The sequence below is a fragment of the Petromyzon marinus genome (assembly GCF_048934315.1).
Source record: "Petromyzon marinus isolate PM22_M1 ecotype Great Lakes invasive population chromosome 80 unlocalized genomic scaffold, UKy_Petmar_22M1.pri1.0 chr80_unloc.1, whole genome shotgun sequence".
Lineage (NCBI taxonomy): Eukaryota > Metazoa > Chordata > Hyperoartia > Petromyzontiformes > Petromyzontidae > Petromyzon > Petromyzon marinus.
In genome coordinates this window covers 805,175-833,090 of record NW_027422629.1, presented here as the reverse complement: position 1 = coordinate 833,090, position 27,916 = coordinate 805,175, and the positions used below count along the sequence as shown (strand labels likewise).

The window sequence follows — 27,916 nt, the reverse complement described above, 5'->3', positions numbered from 1 at the left end:
CTGTGTGTAAGCGTGTCTGTGTGTGTGTGTCTCTGTGTGCGTGTGTCTGTGTGTGCGTGTGTGTGTGTGTGCCTGCGTGTACGTCTGTGTGTGCGTGTGTGTGTGTGTCTGTTAAGGCTATACGGGGGATCTTTGTCTTTGTGTGTGCGTGCGTGTGTGTGTGTGCCTGCGTGTGTGTCTGTGTGTGTGTGTGTGTCTGTGTGTGTGTGTCTGTGTGTGAGCGTGTCTGTGTGTGTGTGTGTCTCTGTGTGCGTGTGTCTGTGTGTGCGTGTGTGTGTGTGTGCCTGCGTGTACGTCTGTGTGTGCGTGTGTGTGTGTGTCTGTTAAGGCTATACGGGGGATCTTTGTCTTTGTGTGTGCGTGCGTGTGTGTGTGTGCCTGCGTGTGTGTCTGTGTGTGTGTGTGTGTCTGTGTGTGTGTGTCTGTGTGTGTGTGTGTCTCTGTGTGCGTGTGTCTGTGTGTGCGTGTGTGTGTGTGTGCCTGCATGTACGTCTGTGTGTGCGTGTGTGTGTGTGTCTGTTAAGGCTATACGGGGGATCTTTATCTTTGTGTGTGCGTGCGTGTGTGTGTGTGCCTGCGTGTGTGTCTGTGTGTGAGCGTGTCTGTGTGTGTGTGTCTCTGTGAGCGTGTCTGTGTGTGTGTGTCTCTGTGTGCGTGTGTGTGTGTGTCTCTGTGTGCGTGTGTCTGTGTGTGCGTGTCTGTGTGTGTGTGTGTGCCTGCGTGTATGTCTGTGTGTGTGTGTGTGTCTGTTAAGGCTATACGGGGGATCTTTGTCTTTATCTTTGTGCTGTGGGGAGCGGTAGTGTAGTGGTTAGCGCTACGCTGCGCTATGAACCTGGCGACCCGGGTTCGATTCCCGCTCACGGCCAACACCAGTGACGATTATCTGAACCGGTCCCGGGCCTCCCATAGGTCGACTCAGCCTCAAATGAGTACCTGGTGCGGTGTGTAAACATTGCTACTGGGGAGACAAAGACGGTCGGGCGTGGTGCTGGCCACCCACCCCCTCGTGTACCGTTCCGGCCTTCATAGGTGCTCGCTAACAGCACTTGCCCCTACAGTCTGTTAAGGCTACACGGGGGATCTTTGTCTTTATCTTTGTGTGTGCCTGCGTGTGTGTCTGTGTGTGTGTCTGCGTGTGCGTGCGTGTGTGTGTGTGCCTGCGTGTGTGTGTGTGTGTCTGTGTGTGTGTGTCTGTGTGTGTGTCTGTGTGTGTGTGTCTGTGTGTGTGTGTCTGTGTGTGTGTGTCTGTGTGACTGTGTGTGTGTGTCTGTGTGTGTGACTGTGTGTGTGACTGTGTGTGTGTCTGTGTGTGTGACTGTGTGTGTGACTGTGTGTGTGTGTCTGTGTGTGTGTCTGTGTGTCTGTTGTGTGTGTCTGTGTGTGTGTCTGTGTGTCTGTGTGTGTGTGTCTGTGTGTGTGTGACTGTGTGTGTCTGTCTGTGTGTGTGTGTCTGTGTGTGTGTGTGTCTGTGTGTGTGTGACTGTGTGTGTGTGTGTGACTGTGTGTGTGACTGTGTGTGTGACTGTGTGTGTGTGACTGTGTGTGTGTGACTGTGTGTGTCTGTGTGTGTGACTGTGTGTGTGTGTGTGACTGTGTGTGTGACTGTGTGTGTGACTGTGTGTGTGTGACTGTGTGTGTGTGACTGTGTGTGACTGTGTGTGTGTGACTGTGTGTGTGTGGTGACTGTGACTGTGTGTGTGTGACTGTGTGTGACTGTGTGTGTGCAGCGGGGTGATGCTCAGGGGCTCTGGGATCAAGTGGGACCTGCGCAAGACGCAGCCCTACGAGGTCTACGACCAGCTGGAGTTCGACGTGCCAGTGGGGTCACGCGGAGACTGCTACGATCGGTACACACAGAGACACACAGACACACACAGACAGTCACACACACAGACACACACACACACAGACACACAGACACACACACACAGACACACACACACAGACACACACACAGACACACACACAGACACACAGACACACACACACAGACACACACACACAGACACACACACAGACACACACACAGACACACACACACACACGTACACACACACACACGTACACATACACACACGTACACACACACGTACACACACACGTGCGCGCCCCGCAACAACAACAACAACCGCCATTCGCCACTAAGTGGCGGTGACGTCACCACAACGCTTGTGCCAGGCTATGTGCACCCTGAGGCCACGTGAAGTGTCGAACGCCCGCTGGCAGGAGGTCACGTGACACACCCAGCAGGTGCCACGGGTCGACTGCTGTGCCAGGCTAGGTGCACGAGGAGGTCACGGGACAGACCCTGCAGGTGCCACGGGTTGCCCGGCCGTGCCAGGCTAGGTGCATGAGGAGGAGGTCACGGCACTTGCCCCGACAGTCCGTTGAGGCTACACGGGGGTGCTTTGCCTGTGCGTTGCAACAGGTACCTTTGTCGCGTGGAGGAGATGAGGCAGAGTCTGAGGATCATGCTGCAGTGCCTCAACAAGGTGGGGCCGGCAATCAGACACCACCGTCATCATCATCATCACCACCATCATCATCACCACCACCATCATCACCATCACCACCACCATCATCATCACCACCATCATCATCACCACCACCATCATCACCATCACCACCACCATCATCATCACCACCATCATCATCATCACCACCATCACCATCATCACCACCATCATCATCACCATCACCACCACCATCATCATCACCACCATCATCATCATCACCACCATCACCACCACCGTCACCACCACCATCATCACCACCACCATCATCACCACCATCATCATCATCACCACCATCACCACCACCATCATCATCACCACCATCATCACCATCATCACCACCATCATCATCATCACCACCATCACCACCACCATCATCATCATCACCACCATCATCACCATCATCACCGCCATCACCACCACCACCATCATCCCCATCACCACCATCACCACCATCATCACCACCATCATCACCATCATCATCACTATCACCACCATCATCACCACCATCATCACCACCATCACCACCGTCACCACCATCACCACCATCATCATCACCACCACCATCATCACCACCACCACCATCACCACCATCATCACCGTCACCACCACCACCATCATCACCACCATCATCACCGTCACCACCGTCACCACCGTCACCACCACCACCACCATCACCACCATCATCACCACCATCACCACCACCGTCACCACCATCATCACCACCACCATCATCATCATCACCACCATCACCATCACCACCATCATCATCACCATCACCGTCACCACCGTCATCATCGCCATCACCATCACCACCGCCATCACCATCACCACCATCATCACCATCACCACCATCATCATCATCACCACCGCCACCACCATCATCATCGCCACCACCGTCGCCACCATCACCGCCACCACCATCATCACCACCATCATCACCACCACCATCACCACCATCATCATCACCACCATCATCACCACCACCACAATGGGAATGTTTTTTATCAACCCTGTGTCTCCCCCCGTGTCTCCCCCCGTGTCTCCCCCCGTGTCTCTCCCCGTGTCTCTCCCCGTGTCTCCCCCGTGTCTCCCCCCGTGTCTCCCCCCGTGTCTCTCCCCGTGTCTCTCCCCGTGTCTCCCCCGTGTCTCCCCCCGTGTCTCTCCCCGTGTCTCCCCCCGTGTCTCCCCCCGTGTCTCCCCCCGTGTCTCCCCCCGTGTCTCCCCCCGTGTCTCCCCCCGTGTCTCCCCCCGTGTCTCGCCCCCGTGTCTCGCCCCCGTGTCTCGCCCCCGTGTCTCCCTCCGTGTCTCCCTCCCCCGTGTCTCCTCCCCATGTCTCTCCCCGTGTCTCCTCCCCGTGTCTCTCTCCCCCGTGTCTCCCCCCGTGTCTCTCTCCCCGTGTCTCTCTCCCCCCCGTGTCTCTCCCCCTGTGTCTCTCCCCCCCGTGTCTCTCCCCGTGTCTCTCCCCCGTGTCTCTCCCCCCGTGTCTCCCCCCCCCGTGTCTCTACCCCCATGTCACTCTCCCCGTGTCTTCCCCCGTATCTCTCCCCGTGTCTCTCCCCCCGTGTCTCTCTCCCCGTGTCTCTCCCCCCCGTGTCTCCCCCCCCTCCGTGTCTCTCTCTCCGTGTCTCCCCCTCCGTGTCTCTCTCTCCGTGTCTCTCTCTCCGTGTCTCTCTCCGTGTCTCCCCCCGTGTCTCCCCCAGTGTCTCCCCCAGTGTCTCTCCCCGTGTCTCTCCCCCATGTCTCTCCCCCCGTGTCTCCCCCCCCCGTGTCTCTCTCCCCGTGTCTCCCCCCGTGTCTCCCCCCCCCCGTGTCTCTCCCCGTGTCTCCCCCACGTCCTTCCCCCCCGTGTCTCCCCCCGTGTCTCCCGCCCCGTGTCTCTCCCCCCGTGTCTCTCTACCCGTGTCTCTCCCCGTCTCTCCCCCCCCCCCCCCTGTCTCCCCCGTGTCTCCCCCCGTGTCTCCCGCCCCATGTCTCTCCCCGTGTCTCCCCCCGTGTCTCCCCCCGTGTCTCCCCCCGTGTCTCCCCGTGTCTCCCCCCGTGTCTCCCGCCCCATGTCTCCCCCCGTGTCTCCCCCCGTGTCTCTCTCCCCGTGTCTCTCCCCGTGTCTCTCCCCATGTCTCTCCCCGTGTCTCTCCCGTGTCTCCCCCCGTGTCTCCCCCCGTGTCTCTCCCCGTGTCTCTCCCCCGTGTCTCTCCCCCGTGTCTCCTCCCCGTGTCTCCCCCCCGTGTCTCTCCCCCCGTGTCTCTCCCCCCGTGTCTCTCCCCCCGTGTCTCTCCCCCCGTGTCTCTCCCCCCGTGTCTCCTCCCCGTGTCTCTCCCCGTGTCTCTCCCGTGTCTCCCCCTGTGTCTCCCCCCGTGTCTCCCCCCCGTGTCTCCCCCCCGTGTCTCCCCCCCGTGTCTCCCCCCCGTGTCTCCCCCCGTGTCTCTCCCCCGTGTCTCTCCCCCGTGTCTCTCCCCCGTGTCTCCCCCCCGTGTCTCGCCCCCGTGTCTCGCCCCCGTGTCTCCCTCCGTGTCCTCCCTCCCCCGTGTCTCCTCCCCGTGTCTCTCCCCGTGTCTCCTCCCCGTGTCTCTCCCCCGTGTCTCTCTCCCCGTGTCTCTCTCCCCGTGTCTCTCTCCCCCCGTGTCTCTCCCCCTGTGTCTCTCCCCCCGTGTCTCTCCCCGTGTCTCTCCCCCGTGTCTCTCCCCCCGTGTCTCCCCCCCCCGTGTCTCTACCCCCATGTCACTCTCCCCGTGTCTTCCCCCGTATCTCTCCCCGTGTCTCTCCCCCCGTGTCTCTCTCCCCGTGTCTCTCCCCCCCGTGTCTCCCCCCTCCGTGTCTCTCTCTCCGTGTCTCCCCCCTCCGTGTCTCTCTCTCCGTGTCTCTCTCTCCGTGTCTCTCTCCGTGTCTCCCCCCGTGTCTCCCCCAGTGTCTCTCCCCGTGTCTCTCCCCCATGTCTCTCCCCCCGTGTCTCCCCCCCCCGTGTCTCTCTCCCCGTGTCTCCCCCCGTGTCTCCCCCCCCCCGTGTCTCTCCCCGTGTCTCCCCCACGTCTCTCCCCCCCGTGTCTCCCCCCGTGTCTCCCGCCCCGTGTCTCTCCCCCCGTGTCTCTCTACCCGTGTCTCTCCCCGTCTCTCCCCCCCCCCCCCCTGTCTCCCCGTGTCTCCCCCCGTGTCTCCCGCCCCATGTCTCTCCCCGTGTCTCCCCCCGTGTCTCCCCCCGTGTCTCCCCCCGTGTCTCCCCCGTGTCTCCCCCCGTGTCTCCCGCCCCATGTCTCCCCCCGTGTCTCCCCCCGTGTCTCTCTCCCCGTGTCTCTCCCCATGTCTCTCCCCGTGTCTCTCCCCATGTCTCCCCCCGTGTCTCCCCCCGTGTCCTCTCCCCCGTGTCTCTCCCCCGTGTCTCTCCCCCGTGTCTCCTCCCCGTGTCTCCCCCCGTGTCTCCCCCCGTGTCTCTCCCCCCGTGTCTCTCCCCCCGTGTCTCTCCCCCCGTGTCTCTCCCCCCGTGTCTCTCCCCCCGTGTCTCCTCCCCGTGTCTCTCCCCGTGTCTCTCCCCGTGTCTCCCCCGTGTCTCCCCCCCGTGTCTCCCCCCGTGTCTCCCCCCCGTGTCTCCCCCCCGTGTCTCCCCCCCGTGTCTCCCCCCCGTGTCTCCCCCCGTGTCTCTCCCCCGTGTCTCTCTCCGTGTCTCTCCCCCCATGTCTCCCCCCGTGTCTCTCCCCCCCGTGTCTCCCCCTCCGTGTCTCTCTCCCCGTGTCTCTCTCCCCGTGTCTTTGTCGTTGTTGCTGTTGCAACGTTCGGAGCCCGTGCCCCTCCGCTGGACCTGTGTGAGATATGAAAGAGCTTCATGGCTCTTCGGATTCCTCCTCCTCCTGCTGCTGCAGTCTAAATCCTCTGATTGTGATTCTGACCACCGCCCGCAGATGCCCACGGGCGAGATCAAGGTGGACGATGCCAAAGTCTCCCCACCAAAGCGGTCGGAGATGAAGGTAACGTGGGTGGGTGGGTTAGTGGGTGGGTGGGTGGGTTAGTGGGTGGGTGGGTTAGTGGGTGAGTGAGTGGGTGGGTGGGTGGGTTAGTGGGTGAGTGGGTTGGTGGGTGGGTTAGTGGGTGGGTTAGTGGGTGGGTGGGTTAGCGGGTGGGTGGGTTAGTGGGTGGGTGGGTGGGTTAGTGGGTGGGTGGGTGAGTGGGTGGGTGGGTGGGTGGGTTGGTGGGTGGGTGGGTGGGTTAGTGGGTGGGTTAGTGGGTGGGTTAGTGGGTGGGTGGTATAGTGGGTGGGTGGGTTAGTGAGTGGGTGGGTGGGATAGTGGGTGGGTTAGCGGGTGAGTGGGTGAGTGAGTGGGTGGGTGGGTGGGTTAGTGGGTGGGTGGGTTAGTGGGTGAGTGGGTGGGTGAGTGGGTGGGTTAGTGAGTGGGTGGGTTAGTGAGTGAGTGGGTGGGTGAGTGAGTGAGTGAGTCATTGAGTGAGTGGGTGAGTGGGTGGGTGGGTGGGTGAGTGAATGAGTGAGTGAATGAGTGGGTGGGTGGGTTAGTGGGTGGGTGGGTGGGTTAGTGGGTGGGTGGGTTAGTGAGTGAGTGGGTGGGTGGATGAGTGAGTGGATGAGTGAGTGAGTGAGTTGGTGAGTGTTGTGGGTTTGGTGGGTGGGTGGGGTGGGTGGGTGAGTTGGTGAGTGGGTGAGTGGGTGGGTGAGTGGGTGGGTGGGTTAGTGGGTGGGTGGGGACGTGGCCTGGTTGAGTGGGTGGGTGGGCCAATTAGTGGATGGGTGGGTTAGTGGGTGGGTTAGTGGGTGGGTTTGTTAGTGGGTGGGTGGGTTGAGTGGGTGAGTGAGTGGGTTGGGTGAGTGGGTGGGTTGAGTGGGTTAGTGGGTGGGTTGGTTAGTGGGTGGGTGGGTGGGTTGAGTGGGTGGGAGAGTTGGTGAGTGGGTGGGTGAGTGTGTGAGTGAGTGGGTGGGTGAGTGAGTGAGTGGTTGGGTGAGTGAGTGGGTGAGTGGGTGAGTGAGTGAGTGAGTGGGTGAGTGGGTGAGTGAGTGGGTGAGTGGGTGAGTGAGTGAGTGAGTGGGTGAGTGGGTGGGTGAGTGAGTGTGAGTGAGTGAGTGGGTGAGTGAGTGGGTGAGTGAGTGAGTGGGTGAGTGAGTGAGTAAGTGAGTGGGTGAGTGAGTGAGTGAGTGGGTGGGTGGGTGGGTGAGTGAGTGAGTGGGTGAGTGAGTGAGTGAGTGGGTGGGTGAGTGAGTGGGTGGGTGAGTGAGTGAGTGAGTAGGTGGGTGAGTTAGTGAGTGGGTGAGTGAGTGTGTGAGTGGTGAGTGGTTGGGTGAGTGTGTGAGTGAGTGGGTGAGTGAGTGGGTGAGTGGGTGAGTAAGTGAGTGAGTGGGTGAGTGGTTGGTTGGGTGAGTGAGTGAGTAAGTGGGTGAGTGAGTAAGTGGGTGGGTGAGTGAGTAAGTGGGTGGGTGAGTGAGTAAGTGGGTGGGTGAGTGGGTGAGTGAGTGAGTGAGTGGGTGAGTGAGTGAGTGAGTGGGTGAGTGAGTGGGTGAGTAAGTGGGTGGGTGAGTGAGTGAGTGAGTCGGTGAGGTTCACCGCAGCTCCCAGGGCGAGGCCTAGGATGACTTCAGTCCACCGCTGTCCACCGCTGTCCACCGCTGTTTGGCGTTGACCGTGAGCGGGGATCCACACGGCGCTCGTGCCAGGCTGGGTTCACGTCAAGGGGGCGTCTGTGCCGGGTTTTGGCGATTGTGACGCTGACCTCCGTGACACCCCCCTCCACCCCCCCCCCCACCTCCCCCCCCCCACTCTTCCCCCCACCTCCCCCCCCACCACAGACGTCAATGGAGGCGCTGATCCACCACTTCAAGCTGTACACGGAGGGCTACCAGGTGCCCCCAGGGGCCACCTACACAGCCATCGAGGCTCCAAAGGTTCGGTCACTCGGCCAGATACCGGGTTACCTTATAGCTGGTTACCTTATAGCTGGTTACCTTGTAGCTGGTTACCTTATAGCTGGTTACCTTGTAGCTGGTTAGCTTATAGCTGGTTACCTTATACCTGGTTACATTATAGCTGGTTACCTTATAGCTGGTTACCTTGTAGCTGGTTACCTTATAGCTGGTTACCTTGTAGCTGGTTAGCTTATACCTGGTTACCTTATAGCTGGTTACCTTATAGCTGGTTACCTTGTAGCTGGTTACCTTGTAGCTGGTTACCTTGTAGCTGGTTACCTTATAGCTGGTTACCTTGTAGCTGGTTAGCTTATACCTGGTTACCTTATAGCTGGTTACCTTATAGCTGGTTACCTTATAGCTGGTTACCTTGTAGCTGGTTACCTTGTAGCTGGTTACCTTATAGCTGGTTACCTTATAGCTGGTTACCTTATAGCTGGTTACCTTGTAGCTGGTTACCTTGTAGCTGGTTACCTTATAGCTGGTTACCTTATAGCTGGTTACCTTATAGCTGGTTACCTTGTAGCTGGTTACCTTGTAGCTGGTTACCTTATACCTGGTTACCTTATAGCTGGTTAGCTTATAGCTGGGTACCTTATAGCTGGTTACCTTGTAGCTGGTTACCTTGTAGCTGGTTACCTTGTAGCTGGTTACCTTATAGCTGGTTACCTTGTAGCTGGTTACCTTATAGCTGGTTAGCTTATAGCTGGTTACCTTATAGCTGGTTAGCTTATAGCTGGTTACCTTATAGCTGGTTACCTTGTAGCTGGTTACCTTGTAGCTGGTTACCTTATACCTGGTTACCTTATAGCTGGTTAGCTTATAGCTGGGTACCTTATAGCTGGTTACCTTGTAGCTGGTTACCTTGTAGCTGGTTACCTTGTAGCTGGTTACCTTATAGCTGGTTACCTTGTAGCTGGTTACCTTATAGCTGGTTACCTTATAGCTGGTTACCTTATAGCTGGTTACCTTGTAGCTGGTTACCTTGTAGCTGGTTACCTTATACCTGGTTACCTTATAGCTGGTTAGCTTATAGCTGGGTACCTTATAGCTGGTTACCTTGTAGCTGGTTACCTTGTAGCTGGTTACCTTGTAGCTGGTTACCTTATAGCTGGTTACCTTGTAGCTGGTTACCTTATAGCTGGTTAGCTTATAGCTGGTTACCTTATAGCTGGTTAGCTTATAGCTGGTTAGCTTATAGCTGCTTACCTTATAGCTGGTTACCTTGTAGCTGGTTACCTTATAGCTGTTTACCTTGTAGCTGGTTACCTTGTAGCTGGTTACCTTATACCTGTTTACCTTATAGCTGGTTACCTTATAGCTGGTTACCTTATAGCTGGTTACCTTATAGCTGGTTACCTTATAGCTGGTTACCTTATAGCTGGGTACCTTATAGCTGGTTACCTTATAGCTGGTTACCTTATACCTGGTTACCTTATAGCTGGTTACCTTATACCTGGTTACCTTATACCTGGTTACCTTATACCTGGTTACCTTATACCTGGTTACCTTATACCTGGTTACCTTATAGCTGGTTACCTTATAGCTGGTTACCTTATAGCTGGTTACCTTGTAGCTGGTTACCTTATAGCTGGTTACCTTATAGCTGGTTACCTTATAGCTGGTTACCTTATAGCTGGTTACCTTATAGCGGGTTACCTTGTAGCTGGTTACCTTGTAGCTGGTTACCTTGTAGCTGGTTACCTTATAGCTGGTTACCTTATAGCTGGTTACCTTATACCTGGTTACCTTATACCTGGTTACCTTGTAGCTGGTTACCTTATAGCTGGTTACCTTATAGCTGGTTACCTTATACCTGGTTACCTTGTAGCTGGTTACTTTGTAGCTGGTTACCTTATAGCTGGTTACCTTGTAGCTGGTTACCTTGTAGCTGGTTACCTTATAGCTGGTTACTTTATAGCTGGTTATCAGATTGCTGGTTACCTTATAGCTGGTTACCTTATACCTGGTTACCTTGTAGCTGGTTACCTTGTAGCTGGTTACCTTGTAGCTGGTTACCTTGTAGCTGGTTACCTTATAGCTGGTTACCTTGTAGCTGGTTACCTTATAGCTGGTTACCTTATAGCTGGTTACCTTATAGCTGGTTATCTTGTAGCTGGTTACCTTATAGCTGGTTACCTTATAGCTGGTTACCTTATAGCTGGTTACCTTGTAGCTGGTTACCTTATAGCTGGTTACCTTATAGCTGGTTACCTTATACCTGGTTACCTTGTAGCTGGTTACCTTGTAGCTGGTTACCTTATAGCTGGTTACCTTGTAGCTGGTTACCTTGTAGCTGGTTACCTTATAGCTGGTTACCTTATAGCTGGTTATCAGATTGCTGGTTACCTTATAGCTGGTTACCTTATACCTAGTTACCTTGTAGCTGGTTACCTTGTAGCTGGTTACCTTATAGCTGGTTACCTTATACCTGGTTACCTTATACCTGGTCACCTTGTAGCTGGTTACCTTGTAGCTGGTTACCTTATAGCTGGTTACCTTATAGCTGGTTACCTTATAGCTGGTTACCTTATAGCTGGTTACCTTATACCTGGTTACCTTATAGCTGGTTACCTTATACCTGGTTACCTTATAGCTGGTTACCTTATAGCTGGTTACCTTATAGCTGGTTACCTTATAGCTGGTTACCTTATAGCGGGTTACCTTGTAGCTGGTTACCTTGTAGCTGGTTACCTTATAGCTGGTTACCTTATAGCTGGTTACCTTATAGCCGGTTACCTTATAGCTGGTTACCTTATAGCTGGTTACCTTATACCTGGTTACCTTATAGCTGGTTACCTTATAGCTGGTTACCTTATAGCTGGTTACCTTATAGCTGGTTACCTTATACCTGGTTACCTTATAGCTGGTTACCTTATAGCTGGTTACCTTATAGCTGGTTACCTTATAGTTGGTTACCTTATAGCTGGTTACCTTATAGCTGGTTACCTTATAGTTGGTTACCTTATAGCTGGTTACCTTATAGCTGGTTACCTTATAGTTGGTTACCTTATAGCTTGTTACCTTGTAGCTGGTTACCTTGTAGCTGGTTACCTTATAGCTGGTTACCTTGTAGCTGGTTACCTTATAGCTGGTTAGCTTATAGCTGGTTACCTTATAGCTGGTTAGCTTATAGCTGGTTAGCTTATAGCTGCTTACCTTATAGCTGGTTACCTTGTAGCTGGTTACCTTATAGCTGTTTACCTTGTAGCTGGTTACCTTGTAGCTGGTTACCTTATACCTGTTTACCTTATAGCTGGTTACCTTATAGCTGGTTACCTTATAGCTGGTTACCTTATAGCTGGTTACCTTATAGCTGGTTACCTTATAGCTGGGTACCTTATAGCTGGTTACCTTATAGCTGGTTACCTTATACCTGGTTACCTTATACCTGGTTACCTTATACCTGGTTACCTTATACCTGGTTACCTTATACCTGGTTACCTTATACCTGGTTACCTTATAGCTGGTTACCTTATAGCTGGTTACCTTATAGCTGGTTACCTTGTAGCTGGTTACCTTGTAGCTGGTTACCTTATAGCTGGTTACCTTATAGCTGGTTACCTTATAGCTGGTTACCTTATAGCTGGTTACCTTATAGCGGGTTACCTTGTAGCTGGTTACCTTGTAGCTGGTTACCTTGTAGCTGGTTACCTTATAGCTGGTTACCTTATAGCTGGTTACCTTATAGCTGGTTACCTTATACCTGGTTACCTTATACCTGGTTACCTTGTAGCTGGTTACCTTATAGCTGGTTACCTTATAGCTGGTTACCTTATACCTGGTTACCTTGTAGCTGGTTACTTTGTAGCTGGTTACCTTATAGCTGGTTACCTTGTAGCTGGTTACCTTGTAGCTGGTTACCTTATAGCTGGTTACCTTATAGCTGGTTATCAGATTGCTGGTTACCTTATAGCTGGTTACCTTATACCTGGTTACCTTGTAGCTGGTTACCTTGTAGCTGGTTACCTTGTAGCTGGTTACCTTGTAGCTGGTTACCTTATAGCTGGTTACCTTGTAGCTGGTTACCTTATAGCTGGTTACCTTATAGCTGGTTACCTTATAGCTGGTTATCTTGTAGCTGGTTACCTTATAGCTGGTTACCTTATAGCTGGTTACCTTATAGCTGGTTACCTTGTAGCTGGTTACCTTATAGCTGGTTACCTTATAGCTGGTTACCTTATACCTGGTTACCTTGTAGCTGGTTACCTTGTAGCTGGTTACCTTATAGCTGGTTACCTTGTAGCTGGTTACCTTGTAGCTGGTTACCTTATAGCTGGTTACCTTATAGCTGGTTATCAGATTGCTGGTTACCTTATAGCTGGTTACCTTATACCTAGTTACCTTGTAGCTGGTTACCTTGTAGCTGGTTACCTTATAGCTGGTTACCTTATACCTGGTTACCTTATACCTGGTCACCTTGTAGCTGGTTACCTTGTAGCTGGTTACCTTATAGCTGGTTACCTTATAGCTGGTTACCTTATAGCTGGTTACCTTATAGCTGGTTACCTTATACCTGGTTACCTTATAGCTGGTTACCTTATACCTGGTTACCTTATAGCTGGTTACCTTATAGCTGGTTACCTTATAGCTGGTTACCTTATAGCTGGTTACCTTATAGCGGGTTACCTTGTAGCTGGTTACCTTGTAGCTGGTTACCTTATAGCTGGTTACCTTATAGCTGGTTACCTTATAGCCGGTTACCTTATAGCTGGTTACCTTATAGCTGGTTACCTTATACCTGGTTACCTTATAGCTGGTTACCTTATAGCTGGTTACCTTATAGCTGGTTACCTTATACCTGGTTACCTTATACCTGGTTACCTTATAGCTGGTTACCTTATAGCTGGTTACCTTATAGCTGGTTACCTTATAGTTGGTTACCTTATAGCTGGTTACCTTATAGCTGGTTACCTTATAGTTGGTTACCTTATAGCTGGTTACCTTATAGCTGGTTACCTTATAGTTGGTTACCTTATAGCTTGTTACCTTATAGCTGGTTACCTTGTAGCTGGTTACCTTATAGCTGGTTACCTTATAGCTGGTTACCTTGTAGCTGGTTACCTTATAGCTGGTTACCTTATAGCTGGTTACCTTGTAGCTGGTTACCTTATAGCTGGTTACCTCATACCTGGTTACTAGATACCTGGTTACCTTATACCTGGTTACCTTATAGCTGGTCACCTTGTAGCTGGTCACCTTATAGCTGGTTACCTTATAGCTGGTTACCTTACACCTGGTTACCTTATACCTGGTTACCTTATAGCTGGTTACCTTATTCCTGGTTATCTTATAGCTGGTTACCTTACAGCTGGTTACCTTATACCTGATTATCTTATAGCTGGTTACCTTATAGCTGGTTACCTTATAGCTGGTTACCTTATAGCTGGTTACCTTATACCTGGTTGCCTTATAGCTGGTTGCCTTATAGCTGGTTACCGCATACCTGGTTACCTTATAGCTGGTTACCTTATACCTGGTTACCTTATACCTGGTTACCTTATAGCTGGTTACCTTATACCTGGTTGCCTTATAGCTGGTTACCGCATACCTGGTTACCTTATAGCTGGTTACCTTATACCTGGTTACCAGATTCCTGGTTACCTTATACCTGGTTACCTTATACCTGGTTACCTTATACCTGGTTACCAGGTTCTTTGTCTGTGTGTGAGGTGCTAGCTAACAGCACTTGCCCCTGCAGCCTGTTAGAGGCTACACGGGGGACCTTTGTCTGTGTCTGTGTGCGAGGTGCTAGCTAACAGCACTTGCCCCTACAGCCTGTTAGAGGCTACACGGGGGATCTTTGTCTGTGTCTGTGTGTGAGGTGCTAGCGATCAGCACTTGCCCCTGCAGTCTGTTAGAGGCTACAAGGGGGAGCTTTGTCTGTGTCTGTGTGTGAGGTGCTAGCTAACAGCACTTGCCCCTGCAGCCTGTTAGAGGCTACACGGGGGATCTTTGTCTGTGTCTGTATGTGAGGTGCTAGCTAACAGCACTTGCCCCTACAGCCTGTCAGAGGCTACATGGGGGATCTTTGTCTGTGTCTGTGTGTGAGGTGCTCGCTAACAGCACTTGCCCCTGCAGCCTGGTAGAGGCTACACGGGGGATCTTTGTCTTTGTCTGTGTGTGAGGTGCTAGCTAACAGCACTTGCCCCTACAGCATGTTAGAGGCTACACGGGGGATCTTTGTCTGTGTCTATGTGCGAGGTGCTAGCGATCAGCACTTGCCCCTGCAGTCTGTTAGAGGCTACACGGGGGATCTTTGTCTGTATCTGTGTGTGAGGTGCTAGCTAACAGCACTTGCCCCTACAGTCTGTTAGAGGCTACACGGGGGAGCTTTGTCTGTGTCTGTGTGTGAGGTGCTAGCTAACAGCACTTGCCCCTACAGCCTGTTAGAGGCTACACAGGGGATCTTTGTCTGTGTCTGTGTGTGAGGTACTAGCTAACAGCACTTGCCCCTGCAGTCTGTTAGAGGCTACACGGGGGATCTTTGTCTGTGTTTGTGTGTGAGGTGCTAGCTAACAGCACTTGCCCCTGCAGTCTGTTATAGGCTACACGGGGGATCTTTGTCTGTGTGTGAGGTGCTTTCTAACAGCACTTGCCCCTACAGTCTGTTAGAGGCTACATGGGGGATCTTTGTCTGTGTGTGAGGTGCTAGCGATCAGCACTTGCCCCTGCAGTCTGTTAGAGGCTACACGGGGGATCTTTGTCTGTGTCTGTGTGTGAGGTGCTAGCTAACAGCACTTGCCCCTACAGCATGTTAGAGGCTACACGGGGGATCTTTGTCTGTGTCTATGTGCGAGGTGCTAGCGATCAGCACTTGCCCCTGCAGTCTGTTAGAGGCTACACGGGGGATCTTTGTCTGTGTCTGTGTGTGAGGTGCTAGCTAACAGCACTTGCCCCTACAGTCTGTTAGAGGCTACACGGGGGAGCTTTGTCTGTGTCTGTGTGTGAGGTGCTAGCTAACAGCACTTGCCCCTGCAGTTTGTTAGAGGCTACACGGGGGATCTTTGTCTGTGTCTGTGTGCGAGGTGCTAGCTAACAGCACTTGCCCCTACAGCCTGTTAGAGGCTACACGGGGGATCTTTGTCTGTGTCTGTGTGCGAGGTGCTAGCTAACAGCACTTGCCCCTACAGCCTGTTAGAGGCTACACGGGGGATCTTTGTCTGTGTCTGTGTGCGAGGTGCTAGCGATCAGCCCTTGCCCCTGCAGTATGTTACAGGCTACACGGGGGATCTTTGTCTGTGTCTGTGTGTGAGGTGCCAGCTAACAGCACTTGCCCCTGCAGCTTGTTAGAGGCTACACGCGGGATCTTTGTCTGTGTCTGTGTGTGAGGTGCTAGCTAACAGCACTTGCCCCTGCAGTATGTTAGAGGCTACACGGGGGATCTTTGTCTGTGTGTATGTCTGAGGTGCTAGCTAACAGCACTTGCCCCTGCAGCCTGTTAGAGGCTACACGGGGGATCTTTGTCTGTGTCTGTGTGTGAGGTGCTAGCGATCAGCACTTGCCCCTGCAGTATGTTAGAGGCTACACGGGGGATCTTTGTCTGTGTCTGTGTGTGAGGTGCTAGCTAACAGCACTTGCCCCTACAGCCTGTCAGAGGCTACACGGGGGATCTTTGTCTGTGTCTGTGTGCGAGGTGCTAGCTAACAGCACTTGCCCCTACAGCATGTTAGAGGCTACACGGGGGATCTTTGTCTGTGTCTGTGTGTGAGGTGCTAGCGATCAGCACTTGCCCCTGCAGTATGTTAGAGGCTACACGGGGGATCTGTGTCTGTGTGTGAGGTGCTAGCTAACAGCACTTGCCCCTACAGCCTGTTAGAGGCTACACGGGGGATCTTTGTCTGTATCTGTGTGTGAGGTGCTAGCTAACAGCACTTGCCCCTACAGCCTGTTAGAGGCTACACGGGGAATCTTTGTCTGTGTCTGTGTGTGAGGTGCTAGCGATCAGCACTTGCCCCTGCAGTATGTTAGAGGCTACACGGGGGATCTTTGTCTGTGTCTGTGTGCGAGGTGCTAGCGATCAGCACTTGCCCCTGCAGTCTGTTAGAGGCTACACTGGGGTTCTTTGTCTGTGTGTGAGGTGCTAGCGATCAGCACTTGCCCCTGCAGTCTGTTAGAGGCTACACGGGGGTTCTTTGTCTGTGTGTGAGGTGCTAGCGATCAGCACTTGCCCCTGCAGTATGTTACAGGCTACACGGGGGATCTGTGTCTGTGTGTGAGGTGCTAGCGATCAGCCCTTGCCCCTGCAGTATGTTAGAGGCTACACGGGGGATCTTTGTCTGTGTCTGTGTGTGAGGTGCTAGCTAACAGCACTTGCCCCTGCAGTCTGTTAGAGGCTACACGGGGGATCTTTGTCTGTGTCTGTATGTGAGGTGCTAGCTAACAGCACTTGCCCCTACAGCCTGTTAGAGGCTACACAGGGGATCTTTGTCTGTGTCTGTGGGCGAGGTGCTAGCGATCAGCCCTTGCCCCTGCAGTCTGTTAGAGGCTACATGGGGGATCTTTGTCTGTGTCTGTGTGTGAGGTGCTAGCTAACAGCACTTGCCCCTGCAGCTTTTTAGAGGCTACACGGGGGATCTTTGTCTGTGTCTGTGTGTGAGGTGCTAGCGATCAGCACTTGCCCCTGCAGTATGTTACAGGCTACACGGGGGATCTGTGTCTGTGTGTGAGGTGCTAGCGATCAGCCCTTGCCCCTGCAGTATGTTAGAGGCTACACGGGGGATCTTTGTCTGTGTGTGAGGTGCTAGCGATCAGCACTTGCCCCTGCAGTCTGTTAGAGGCTACACGGGGGATCTTTGTCTGTGTGTGAGGTGCTAGCGATCAGCCCTTGCCCCTGCAGTCTGTTAGAGGCTACACGGGGGATCTTTGTCTGTGTCTGTGTGTGAGGTGCTAGCGATCAGCACTTGCCCCTGCAGTCTGTTAGAGGCTACACGGGGGATCTTTGTCTGTGTCTGTGTGTGAGGTGCTAGCGATCAGCACTTGCCCCTGCAGTCTGTTAGAGGCTACACGGGGGTTCTTTGTCTGTGTGTGAGGTGCTAGCGATCAGCACTTGCCCCTGCAGCCTGTTAGAGGCTACACGGGGGATCTGTGTCTGTGTGTGAGGTGCTAGCGATCAGCCCTTGCCCCTGCAGTATGTTAGAGGCTACACGGGGGATCTTTGTCTGTGTGTGAGGTGCTAGCGATCAGCCCTTGCCCCTGCAGTCTGTTAGAGGCTACACGGGGGATCTGTGTCTGTGTGTGAGGTGCTAGCGATCAGCCCTTGCCCCTGCAGTATGTTACAGGCTACACGGGGGATCTTTGTCTGTGTCTGTGTAGGGGGAGTTTGGGGTGTACCTGGTCTCGGATGGAAGCAGCCGCCCCTATCGCTGCAAGATCAAGGCTCCCGGCTTCGCCCACCTGGTGAGAGACTCGCCTGCGTTGGTGATCATCGGTGCAGCCCCCAATTCTGTCGAATCCAAATTTGTAATGTTACATCATTTGACGATAAAAATACGTGCAAATACAACTGAACGACGTTTTTTTTTTGTATCTCACCGGGCAAAGGCCACTCTGAAGCATTCCGTTGTTGTATTTGCTGCCTTGCCCAAATACCACCACCACCACCACCACCGTCACCATCACCCGTCACGGCCCAATCAGTAAGAGGAGTTTAGTCACTTAAACAAACGGTGGCCTGACTAGTTAACTAGCTCAGTACTAAACCAGTCACCACCACCGTCACCAGACACGGCCAATCAGTAAGAGGAGTTTAGTCACTTAAACAAACGGTGGCCTAACTAGTTAACTAGCTCAGTACTAAACCAGTCACCACCACCGTCACCATCACCCGTCACGGCCCAATCAGTAAGAGGAGTTTGGTCACTTAAACAAACGGTGGCCTAACTAGTTAACTAGCTCAGCTGTAAACCAGTCACCACAACCGTCACCACCACCCGACACGGCCAATCAGTAAGAGGAGTTTAGTCACTTAAACTAACGGTGGCCTAACTAGTTAACTAGCTCAGCTCTAAACCAATCACCACCACCACCGTCACCAGACATGGCCAATCATTAAGAGGAGTTTAGTCACTTAAACAAACGGTGGCCTAACTAGTTAACTAGCTCAGTACTAAACCAGTCACCACCACCACCGTCACCAGACACGGCCAATCAGTAAGAGGAGTTTAGTCACTTAAACAAACGGTGGCCTAACTAGTTAACTAGCTCAGCTGTAAACCAGTCATCACCACCGTCACCATCACCCGTCACGGCCCAATCAGTAAGAGGAGTTTGGTCACTTAAACAAACGGTGGCCTAACTAGTTAACTAGCTCAGCTCTAAACCAATCACCACCACCACCGTCACCAGACATGGCCAATCATTAAGAGGAGTTTAGTCACTTAAACAAACGGTGGCCTAACTAGTTAACTAGCTCAGTACTAAACCAGTCACCACCACCACCGTCACCAGACACGGCCAATCAGTAAGAGGAGTTTAGTCACTTAAACAAACGGTGGCCTAACTAGTTAACTAGCTCAGCTCTAAACCAGTCACCACCACCGTCACCAGACACGGCCAATCAGTAAGAGGAGTTTAGTCACTTAAACAAACGGTGGCCTAACTAGTTAACTAGCTCAGCACTAAACCAGCCACCACCACCACCTTCACCAAACACGGCCAATCAGTAAGAGGAGTTTAGTCACTTAAACAAACGGTGGCCTAACTAGTTAACTAGCTCAGCACTAAACCAGCCACCACCACCACCGTCACCAGACACGGCCAATCAGTAAGGTGGAGTTTAGTCACTTAAACAAACGGTGGCCTGACTAGTTAACTAGCTCAGCACTAAACCAGTCAACACCACCGTCACCAGACACGGCCAATCAGTAAGAGGAGTTTAGTCACTTAAACAAACGGTGGTCTAACTAGTTAACTAGCTCAGCTCTAAACCAGTCACCACCACCGTCACCACCCGACACGGCCAATCAGTAAGAGGAGTTTAGTCACTTAAACAAACGGTGGCCTAACTAGTTAACTAGCTCAGCTCTAAACCAGTCACCACCACCGTCACCACCCTACACGGCCAATCAGTAAGAGGAGTTTAGTCACTTAAACAAACGGTGGCCTAACTAGTTAACTAGCTCAGCACTAAACCAGTCAACACCACCGTCACCATCACTCGTCACGGCCAATCAGTAAGAGGAGTTTAGTCACTTAAACAAACGGTGGCCTAACTAGTTAACTAGCTCAACACTTAACCAGTCACCACCACCACCGTCACCACCCGTCACGGCCAATCAGTAAGAGGAGTTTAGTCACTTAAACAAACGGTGGCCTAACTAGTTAACTAGCTCAGCACTAAACCAGTCATCACCACCGTCACCACCAGACACGGCCAATCAGTAAGAGGAGTTTAGTCACTTAAACAAACGGTGGCCTAACTAGTTAACTAGCTCAACACTTAACCAGTCACCACCACCGTCACCATCACTCGTCACGGCCAATCAGTAAGAGGAGTTTAGTCACTTAAACAAACGGTGGCCTGACTAGTTAACTAGCTCAGTACTAAACCAGTCACCACCACCATCACCAGACACGGCCAATCAGTAAGAGGAGTTTAGTCACTTAAACAAACGGTGGACTAACTAGTTAACTAGCTCAGCTGTAAACCAGTCATCACCACCGTCACCATCACCCGACACGACCAATCAGTAAGAGGAGTTTAGTCACTTAAACAAACGGTGGTCTAACTAGTTAACTAGCTCAGCTCTAAACCAGTCACCACCACCGTCACCAGACACGGCCAATCAGTAAGAGGAGTTTAGTCACTTAAACAAACCACGGCCTGACTAGTTAACTAGCTCAGCACTTAACCAGTCACCACCATCACCACCCGTCACGGCCAATCAGTAAGAGGAGTTTAGTCACTTAAACAAACGGTGGCCTAACTAGTTAACTAGCTCAGCACTAAACCAGTCATCACCACCGTCACCAGACACGGCCAATCAGTAAGAGGAGTTTAGTCACTTAAACTAACGGTGGCCTAACTAGTTAACTAGCTCAGCACTAAACCAGTCACCACCACCTTCACCAAACACGGCCAATCAGTAAGAGGAGTTTAGTCACTTAAACAAACGGTGGCCTAACTAGTTAACTAGCTCAGTACTAAACCAGTCACGACCACCGTCACCAGACACGGCCAATCAATAAGAGGAGTTTAGTCACTTAAACAAACCGTGGCATAACTAGTTAACTAGCTCAGTACTAAACCAGTCACCACCACCGTCACCAGACACGGCCAATCAGTAAGAGGAGTTTAGTCACTTAAACAAACGGTGGCCTAACTAGTTAACTAGCTCAGCTCTAAACCAGTCACCACCATCACCGTCACCACCCGACACGGCCAATCAGTAAGAGGAGTTTAGTCACTTAAACAAACGGTGGCCTGACTAGTTAACTAGCTCAGCACTAAACCAGTCACCACCACTGTCACCAGACACGGCCAATCAGTAAGAGGAGTTTAGTCACTTAAACAAACGGTGGCCTAACTAGTTAACTAGCTCAGCACTTAACCAGTCACCACCACTGTCACCAGACACGGCCAATCAGTAAGAGGAGTTTAGTCACTTAAACAAACGGTGGCCTAACTAGTTAACTAGCTCAGCACTAAACCAGTCACGACCACCGTCACCAGACACGACCAATCAGTAAGAGGAGTTTAGTCACTTAAACAAACGGTGGCCTAACTAGTTAACTAGCTCAGTACTAAACCAGTCACCACCACCGTCACCAGACACGGCCAATCAGTAAGAGGAGTTTAGTCACTTAAACAAACGGTGGCCTAACTAGTTAACTAGCTCAGCTGTAAACCAGTCATCACCACCGTCACCATCACCCGACACGACCAATCAGTAAGAGGAGTTTAGTCACTTAAACAAACCACGGCCTAACTAGTTAACTAGCTCAGCACTAAACCAGTCACCACCACCACCGTCACCAGACACGGCCAATCAGTAAGAGGAGTTTAGTCACTTAAACAAACGGTGGACAGACTAGTTAACTAGCTCAGCACTTAACCAGTCACCACCACCGTGACCCATCACCCGACACGGCCAATCAGTAAGAGGAGTTTAGTCACTTAAACAAACGGTGGACTGACTAGTTAACTAGCTCAGCACTAAACCAATCACCACCACCACCGTCACCAGACACGGCCAATCAGAAGAGGAGTTTAGTCACTTAAACAAACGGTGACCTAACTAGTTAACTAGCTCAGCACTAAACCAGTCACGACCACCATCACCAGACACGACCAATCAGTAAGAGGAGTTTAGTCACTTAAACAAACGGTGGCCTAACTAGTTAACTAGCTCAGTACTAAACCAGTCATGACCACCGTCACCAGACACGGCCAATCAGTAAGAGGAGTTTAGTCACTTAAACAAACGGTGGCCTAACTAGTTAACTAACTCAGCACTTAACCAGTCACCACCACCACCGTCACCACCCGTCACGGCCAATCAGTAAGAGGAGTTTAGTTACTTAAACAAACGGTGGCCTAACTAGTTAACTAGCTCAGCACTAAACCAGTCACCACCACCGTCACCAGACACGGCCAATCAGTAAGAGGAGTTTAGTCACTTAAACTAACGGTGGCCTAACTAGTTAACTAGCTCAGCTCTAAACCAGTCACCACCACCGTCACCAGACACAGCCAATCAGTAAGAGGAGTTTAGTCACTTAAACAAACGGTGGCCTAACTAGTTAACTAGCTCAGCTCTAAACCAGTCACGACCACCGTCACCAGACACGGCCAATCAGTAAGAGGAGTTTAGTCACTTAAACAAACGGTGGCCTGACTAGTTAACTAGCTCAGCACTTAACCAGTCACCACCACTGTCACCAGACACGGCCAATCAGTAAGAGGAGTTTAGTCACTTAAACAAACGGTGGCCTAACTAGTTAACTAGCTCAGCACTAAACCAATCACCACCACCACCGTCACCAGACACGGCCAATCAGTAAGAGGAGTTTAGTCACTTAAACAAACGGTGGCCTAACTAGTTAACAAGCTCAGCACTTAACCAGTCATCACCACCGTCACCAGACACGGCCAATCAGTAAGAGGAGTTTAGTCACTTAAACAAACGGTGGCCTAACTAGTTAACTAGCTCAGCACTAAACCAGTCACCATCACCTTCACCAAACACGGCCAATCAGTAAGAGGAGTTTAGTCACTTAAACAAACGGTGGCCTAACTAGTTAACTAGCTCAGTACTAAACCAGTCACCACCACCATCACCCGTCACGGCCAATCAGTAAGAGGAGTTTAGTCACTTAAACAAACGGTGCCCTAACTAGTTAACTAGCTCAGCACTAAACCAGTCATCACCACCGTCACCATACACGAACAATCAGTAAGAGGAGTTTAGTCACTTAAACAAACGGTGGCCTGACTAGTTAACTAGCTCAGTACTAAACCAGTCACCCCCTCCATGTGTCCCCGCCAGGCTGGGCTGGACAAGATGGCCAAGGGACACATGCTGGCTGACGTCGTGGCCATCATCGGTGAGTTACCTCCTCCACCTCCTCCACCTCCACTGCCACCACCTCCTCCACCTCCACCACCACCACCTCCTCCATCACCACCACCTCCTCCACCACCACCACCTCCACCACTATCACCACCACCATCACCACCTCCTCCACCACCACCAAGTCCTCCACCACCACCACCTCCACCACTACCACCACCTCCACCACTATCACCACCACCATCACCACCTCCACCACCGCCACCACCACCTCCACCACCACCTCCACCACCACCTCCACCACCTCCACCACCACCACCGCCACCACCACCTCCACCACCTCCACCACCACCACCTCCACCACCGCCTCCACCACCATCACCACAACCTCCACCACCTCCTCCACCACCTCCACCACCATCACCTCTTCCCATCTCATCCTCCTCCACCTCTTCCTCTTCCACCACCACTTCCTCCACCTCATCCCCCACGTCTCCCCGTGTCTCACCGTGTCTCACCGTGTCTGTGTGTGTCTCCCACGTCTCACCGTGTCAGTGTGTGTGTGTGTCTCCCCGTGTCTCCCCGTGTCTCACCGTGTCAGTGTGTGTGTGTGTCTCACCGTGTCTCACCGTGTCTCACCGTGTCAGTGTGTGTGTGTCTCCCCACGTCTCCCCACGTCTCCCCGTGTCTCCCCGTGTCTCCCCGTGTCTCACCGTGGCAGTGTGTGTGTCTCCCCGTGTCTCCCCACGTCTCTCCGTGTCTCCCCGTGTCTCACTGTGTCAGTGTGTGTGTGTCTCCCCACGTCTCCCCATGTCTCACCGTGTCAGTGTGTGTGTGTCTCCCCGTGTCTCCCCACGTCTCTCCGTGTCTCCCCGCGTCTCCCCATGTCTCCCCATGTCTCCCCACGTCTCCCCGTGTCTCCCTGTGTCTCACCGTGTCAGTGTGTGTGTGTCTCCCCGTGTCTCCCCGTGTCTCCCCGTGTCTCCCCGTGTCAGTGTGTGTGTGTGTCTCCCCGTGTCTCCCCGTGTCTCCCCGTGTCTCACCGTGTCAGTGTGTGTGTGTGTCTCCCCGTGTCTCCCCGTGTCTCCCCGTGTCAGTGTGTGTGTGTGTCTCCCCGTGTCTCCCCGTGTCTCCCCGTGTCTCCCCGTGTCTCCCCGTGTCAGTGTGTGTGTGTGTGTCTCCCACGTCTCACCATGTCTCACCGTGTCAGTGTGTGTGTGTGTCTCCCACGTCTCACCGTGTCTCACCGTGTCTCACCGTGTCTCACCGTGTCAGTGTGTGTCTCACAGTGTGTGTGTGTGTGTCTCACAGTGTGTGTGTGTGTGTCTCACAGTGTGTGTGTGTGTCTTGTCTCACAGTGTGTGTGTGTGTCTCACAGTGTGTGTGTGTGTGTCTCACAGTGTGTGTGTGTGTCTCACCGTGTGTGTGTGTCTCACCGTGTGTGTGTGTCTCACAGTGTGTGTGTGTGTCTCACCGTGTGTGTGTGTGTCTCACAGTGTGTGTGTGTGTCTCACAGTGTGTGTGTGTGTCTCACAGTGTGTGTGTCTCACAGTGTGTGTGTGTCTCACAGTGTGTGTGTGTGTGTCTCACCGTGTGTGTGTGTCTCACAGTGTGTGTGTGTGTCTCACAGTGTGTGTGTGTCTCACAGTGTGTGTGTGTGTGTGTCTCACAGTGTGTGTCTCACAGTGTATGTGTGTGTCTCAGTGTGTGTGTGTGTCTCACAGTGTGTGTGTGTGTCTCACCGTGTGTGTGTGTGTCTCACAGTGTGTGTGTATGTGTCTCACAGTGTGTGTATGTGTCTCACAGTGTGTGTGTGTGTCTCACAGTGTGTGTGTGTGTCTCACAGTGTCAGTGTGTGTGTCTCACCGTGTGTGTGTGTGTGTCTCACCGTGTGTGTGTGTGTCTCACCGTGTGTGTGTGTCTCACCGTGTGTGTGTGTCTCACAGTGTGTGTGTGTGTCTCACCATGTGTCTGTGTCTCACAGTGTGTGTGTGTGTGTCTCACCGTGTGTGTGTGTCACAGTGTGTGTGTGTGTGTCACAGTGTGTGTGTGTCTCACAGTGTGTGTGTCTCACAGTGTGTGTGTGTGTCTCACAGTGTGTGTGTGTGTCTCCCCACGTCTCTCCGTGTCTCCCCGTGTCTCACCGTGGCAGTGTGTGTGTGTCTCCCCATGTCTCACAGTGTGTGTGTGTCTCACAGTGTGTGTGTGTGTCTCACAGTGTGTGTGTGTGTGTCTCACCGTGTGTGTGTGTCTCACCGTGTGTGTGTGTGTGTGTCTCACAGTGTGTGTGTGTGTCTCACAGTGTGTGTGTGTGTCTCACAGTGTGTGTGTGTGTCTCACCGTGTGTGTGTGTCTCACCGTGTGTGTGTGTGTGTCTCACCGTGTGTGTGTCTCACAGTGTGTGTGTGTGTCTCACAGTGTGTGTGTGTGTCTCACAGTGTGTGTGTGTGTGTCTTTCACAGTGTGTGTGTGTGTCTCACCGTGTGTGTGTGTGTCTCACCGTGTGTGTGTGTGTCTCACAGTGTGTGTGTGTCTCACAGTGTGTGTGTGTGTCTCACAGTGTGTGTGTGTCTCACAGTGTGTGTGTGTGTGTGTCTCACCGTGTGTGTGTGTGTCTCACCGTGTGTGTGTGTGTCTCACAGTGTGTGTGTGTGTCTCACAGTGTGTGTGTGTGTCTCACCGTGTGTGTGTGTGTGTCTCAGTGTCTGTGTGTGTGTCTCACAGTGTGTGTGTGTCTCACAGTGTGTGTGTGTGTCTCACAGTGTGTGTGTGTGTCTCACAGTGTGTGTGTCTCACAGTGTGTGTGTGTGTCTCACAGTGTGTGTGTGTGTCTCACAGTGTGTGTGTGTGTCTCACAGTGTGTGTGTGTGTCTCACAGTGTGTGTGTGTGTCTCACAGTGTGTGTGTGTCTCACAGTGTGTGTGTGTGTGTCTCACTGTGTGTGTGTCTCACAGTGTGTGTGTGTGTGTCTCACAGTGTGTGTGTGTGTCTCACAGTGTGTGTGTGTGTGTCTCACAGTGTGTGTGTGTGTGTCTCACAGTGTGTGTGTGTGTCTCACAGTGTGTGTGTGTGTCTCACAGTGTGTGTGTGTCTCACAGTGTGTGTGTGTGTGTCTCACAGTATGTGTGTGTGTCTCACAGTGTGTGTGTGTGTCTCACAGTGTGTGTGTGTGTCTCACAGTGTGTGTGTGTGTGTGTCTCACAGTGTGTGTGTCTCAGTGTGTGTGTCTCACCGTGTGTGTGTGTGTGTCTCACAGTGTGTGTGTGTCTCACAGTGTGTGTGTGTCTCACAGTGTGTGTGTGTCTCACAGTGTGTGTGTGTCTCACAGTGTGTGTGTGTGTGTCTCACAGTGTATGTGTGTGTGTATGTGTGTGTGGGGAGCGACAGTGTAGCGGTTAGCGCTACGCTGCGCTATGAACCTGGCGACCCGGGTTCGATTCCCGCTCACGACCAACACCAGTGACGATTATCTGAACCGGTCCCGGGCCTCCCCTAGGTCGACTCAGCCTCAAATGAGTACCTGGTGCGGTGTGTAAACATTGCCACTAGGGAGACAAAGGCGGTCGGGCGTGGTGCTGGCCACCCACCCCCTCGTGTACCGTTCCGGCCTTCATAGGTGCTCGCTAACAGCACTTGCCCCTACAGTCTGTTAAGGCTATATGGGGGATCTTTGTCTTTGTCTTTGTGTCTCACCGTGTGTGTGTGTGTGTCTCACCGTGTCAGTGTGTGTGTGTGTCTCACAGTGTGTGTGTGTGTCTCACAGTGTGTGTGTCTGTGTCTCACCGTGTGTGTGTGTGTCTCACCGTGTGTGTGTGTGTCTCACAGTGTGTGTGTGTCTCACAGTGTGTGTGTGTCTCACAGTGTGTGTGTGTGTCTCACAGTGTGTGTGTGTCTCACAGTGTGTGTGTGTGTGTCTCACAGTGTGTGTGTGTGTGTCTCACTGTGTGTGTGTGTCTCACTGTGTGTGTGTGTGTGTCTCACTGTGTGTGTGTGTGTGTGTCTCACTGTGTGTGTGTGTGTGTGTCTCACTGTGTGTGTGTGTCTCACAGTGTGTGTGTGTGTCTCACAGTGTGTGTGTGTGTCTCACAGTGTGTGTGTGTCTCACAGTGTGTGTGTGTGTCTCACAGTGTGTGTGTGTGTCTCACAGTGTGTGTGTGTGTCTCACAGTGTGTGTGTGTGTGTCTCACCGTGTGTGTGTGTGTCTCACCGTGTGTGTGTGTGTGTCTCACAGTGTGTGTGTGTGTGTGTCTCACAGTGTGTGTGTGTGTGTGTCTCACAGTGTGTGTGTGTCTCACAGTGTGTGTGTGTCTCACAGTGTGTGTGTGTGTCTCACAGTGTGTGTGTGTGTGTCTCACCGTGTGTGTGTGTGTCTCACCGTGTGTGTGTGTGTGTGTCTCACAGTGTGTGTGTGTGTGTGTCTCACAGTGTGTGTGTGTGTGTCTCACAGTGTGTGTGTCTCACAGTGTGTGTGTGTCTCACCGTGTGTGTGTGTGTGTCTCTCACAGTGTGTCTGTGTGTGTCTCACAGTGTGTGTGTGTGTCTCACAGTGTGTGTGTGTGTGTCTCACAGTGTGTGTGTGTGTCTCACAGTGTGTGTGTGTCTCACCGTGTGTGTGTGTCTCACAGTGTGTGTGTCTCACAGTGTGTGTGTCTCACAGTGTGTGTGTGTGTGTCTCACAGTGTGTGTGTGTGTCTCACAGTGTGTGTGTGTGTCTCACAGTGTGTGTGTGTGTGTCTCACAGTGTGTGTGTGTGTCTCACAGTGTGTGTGTGTGTCTCACCGTGTGTGTGTGTGTCTCACAGTGTGTGTGTGTGTCTCACAGTGTGTGTGTGTGTCTCACAGTGTGTGTGTGTCTCAGTGTGTGTGTGTGTCTCACAGTGTGTGTGTGTGTCTCACCGTGTGTGTGTGTGTCTCACAGTGTGTGTGTGTCTCACCGTGTCAGTGTGTGTGTCTCACAGTGTGTGTGTGTCTCACCGTGTGTGTGTGTGT

The 27,916-nt window shown here is 52.5% G+C and overlaps 1 protein-coding gene across 1 annotated transcript in view; it reads left to right on the top strand.

Annotated features, from left to right (window-relative positions):
- NDUFS2 (NADH:ubiquinone oxidoreductase core subunit S2) overlaps positions 1 to 27,916 on the top strand; it is an 83,046-nt gene that overhangs the window by 51,506 nt on the left and 3,624 nt on the right. Inside the window, exons 9-14 of the mRNA XM_032981408.2 lie at positions 1,731 to 1,850; positions 2,432 to 2,495; positions 6,410 to 6,475; positions 8,299 to 8,394; positions 17,731 to 17,814; positions 22,905 to 22,962. Of these exons, the coding sequence (XP_032837299.1) occupies positions 1,731 to 1,850; positions 2,432 to 2,495; positions 6,410 to 6,475; positions 8,299 to 8,394; positions 17,731 to 17,814; positions 22,905 to 22,962 (488 nt within the window). The remainder of the gene's footprint in view (positions 1 to 1,730; positions 1,851 to 2,431; positions 2,496 to 6,409; positions 6,476 to 8,298; positions 8,395 to 17,730; positions 17,815 to 22,904; positions 22,963 to 27,916) is intronic.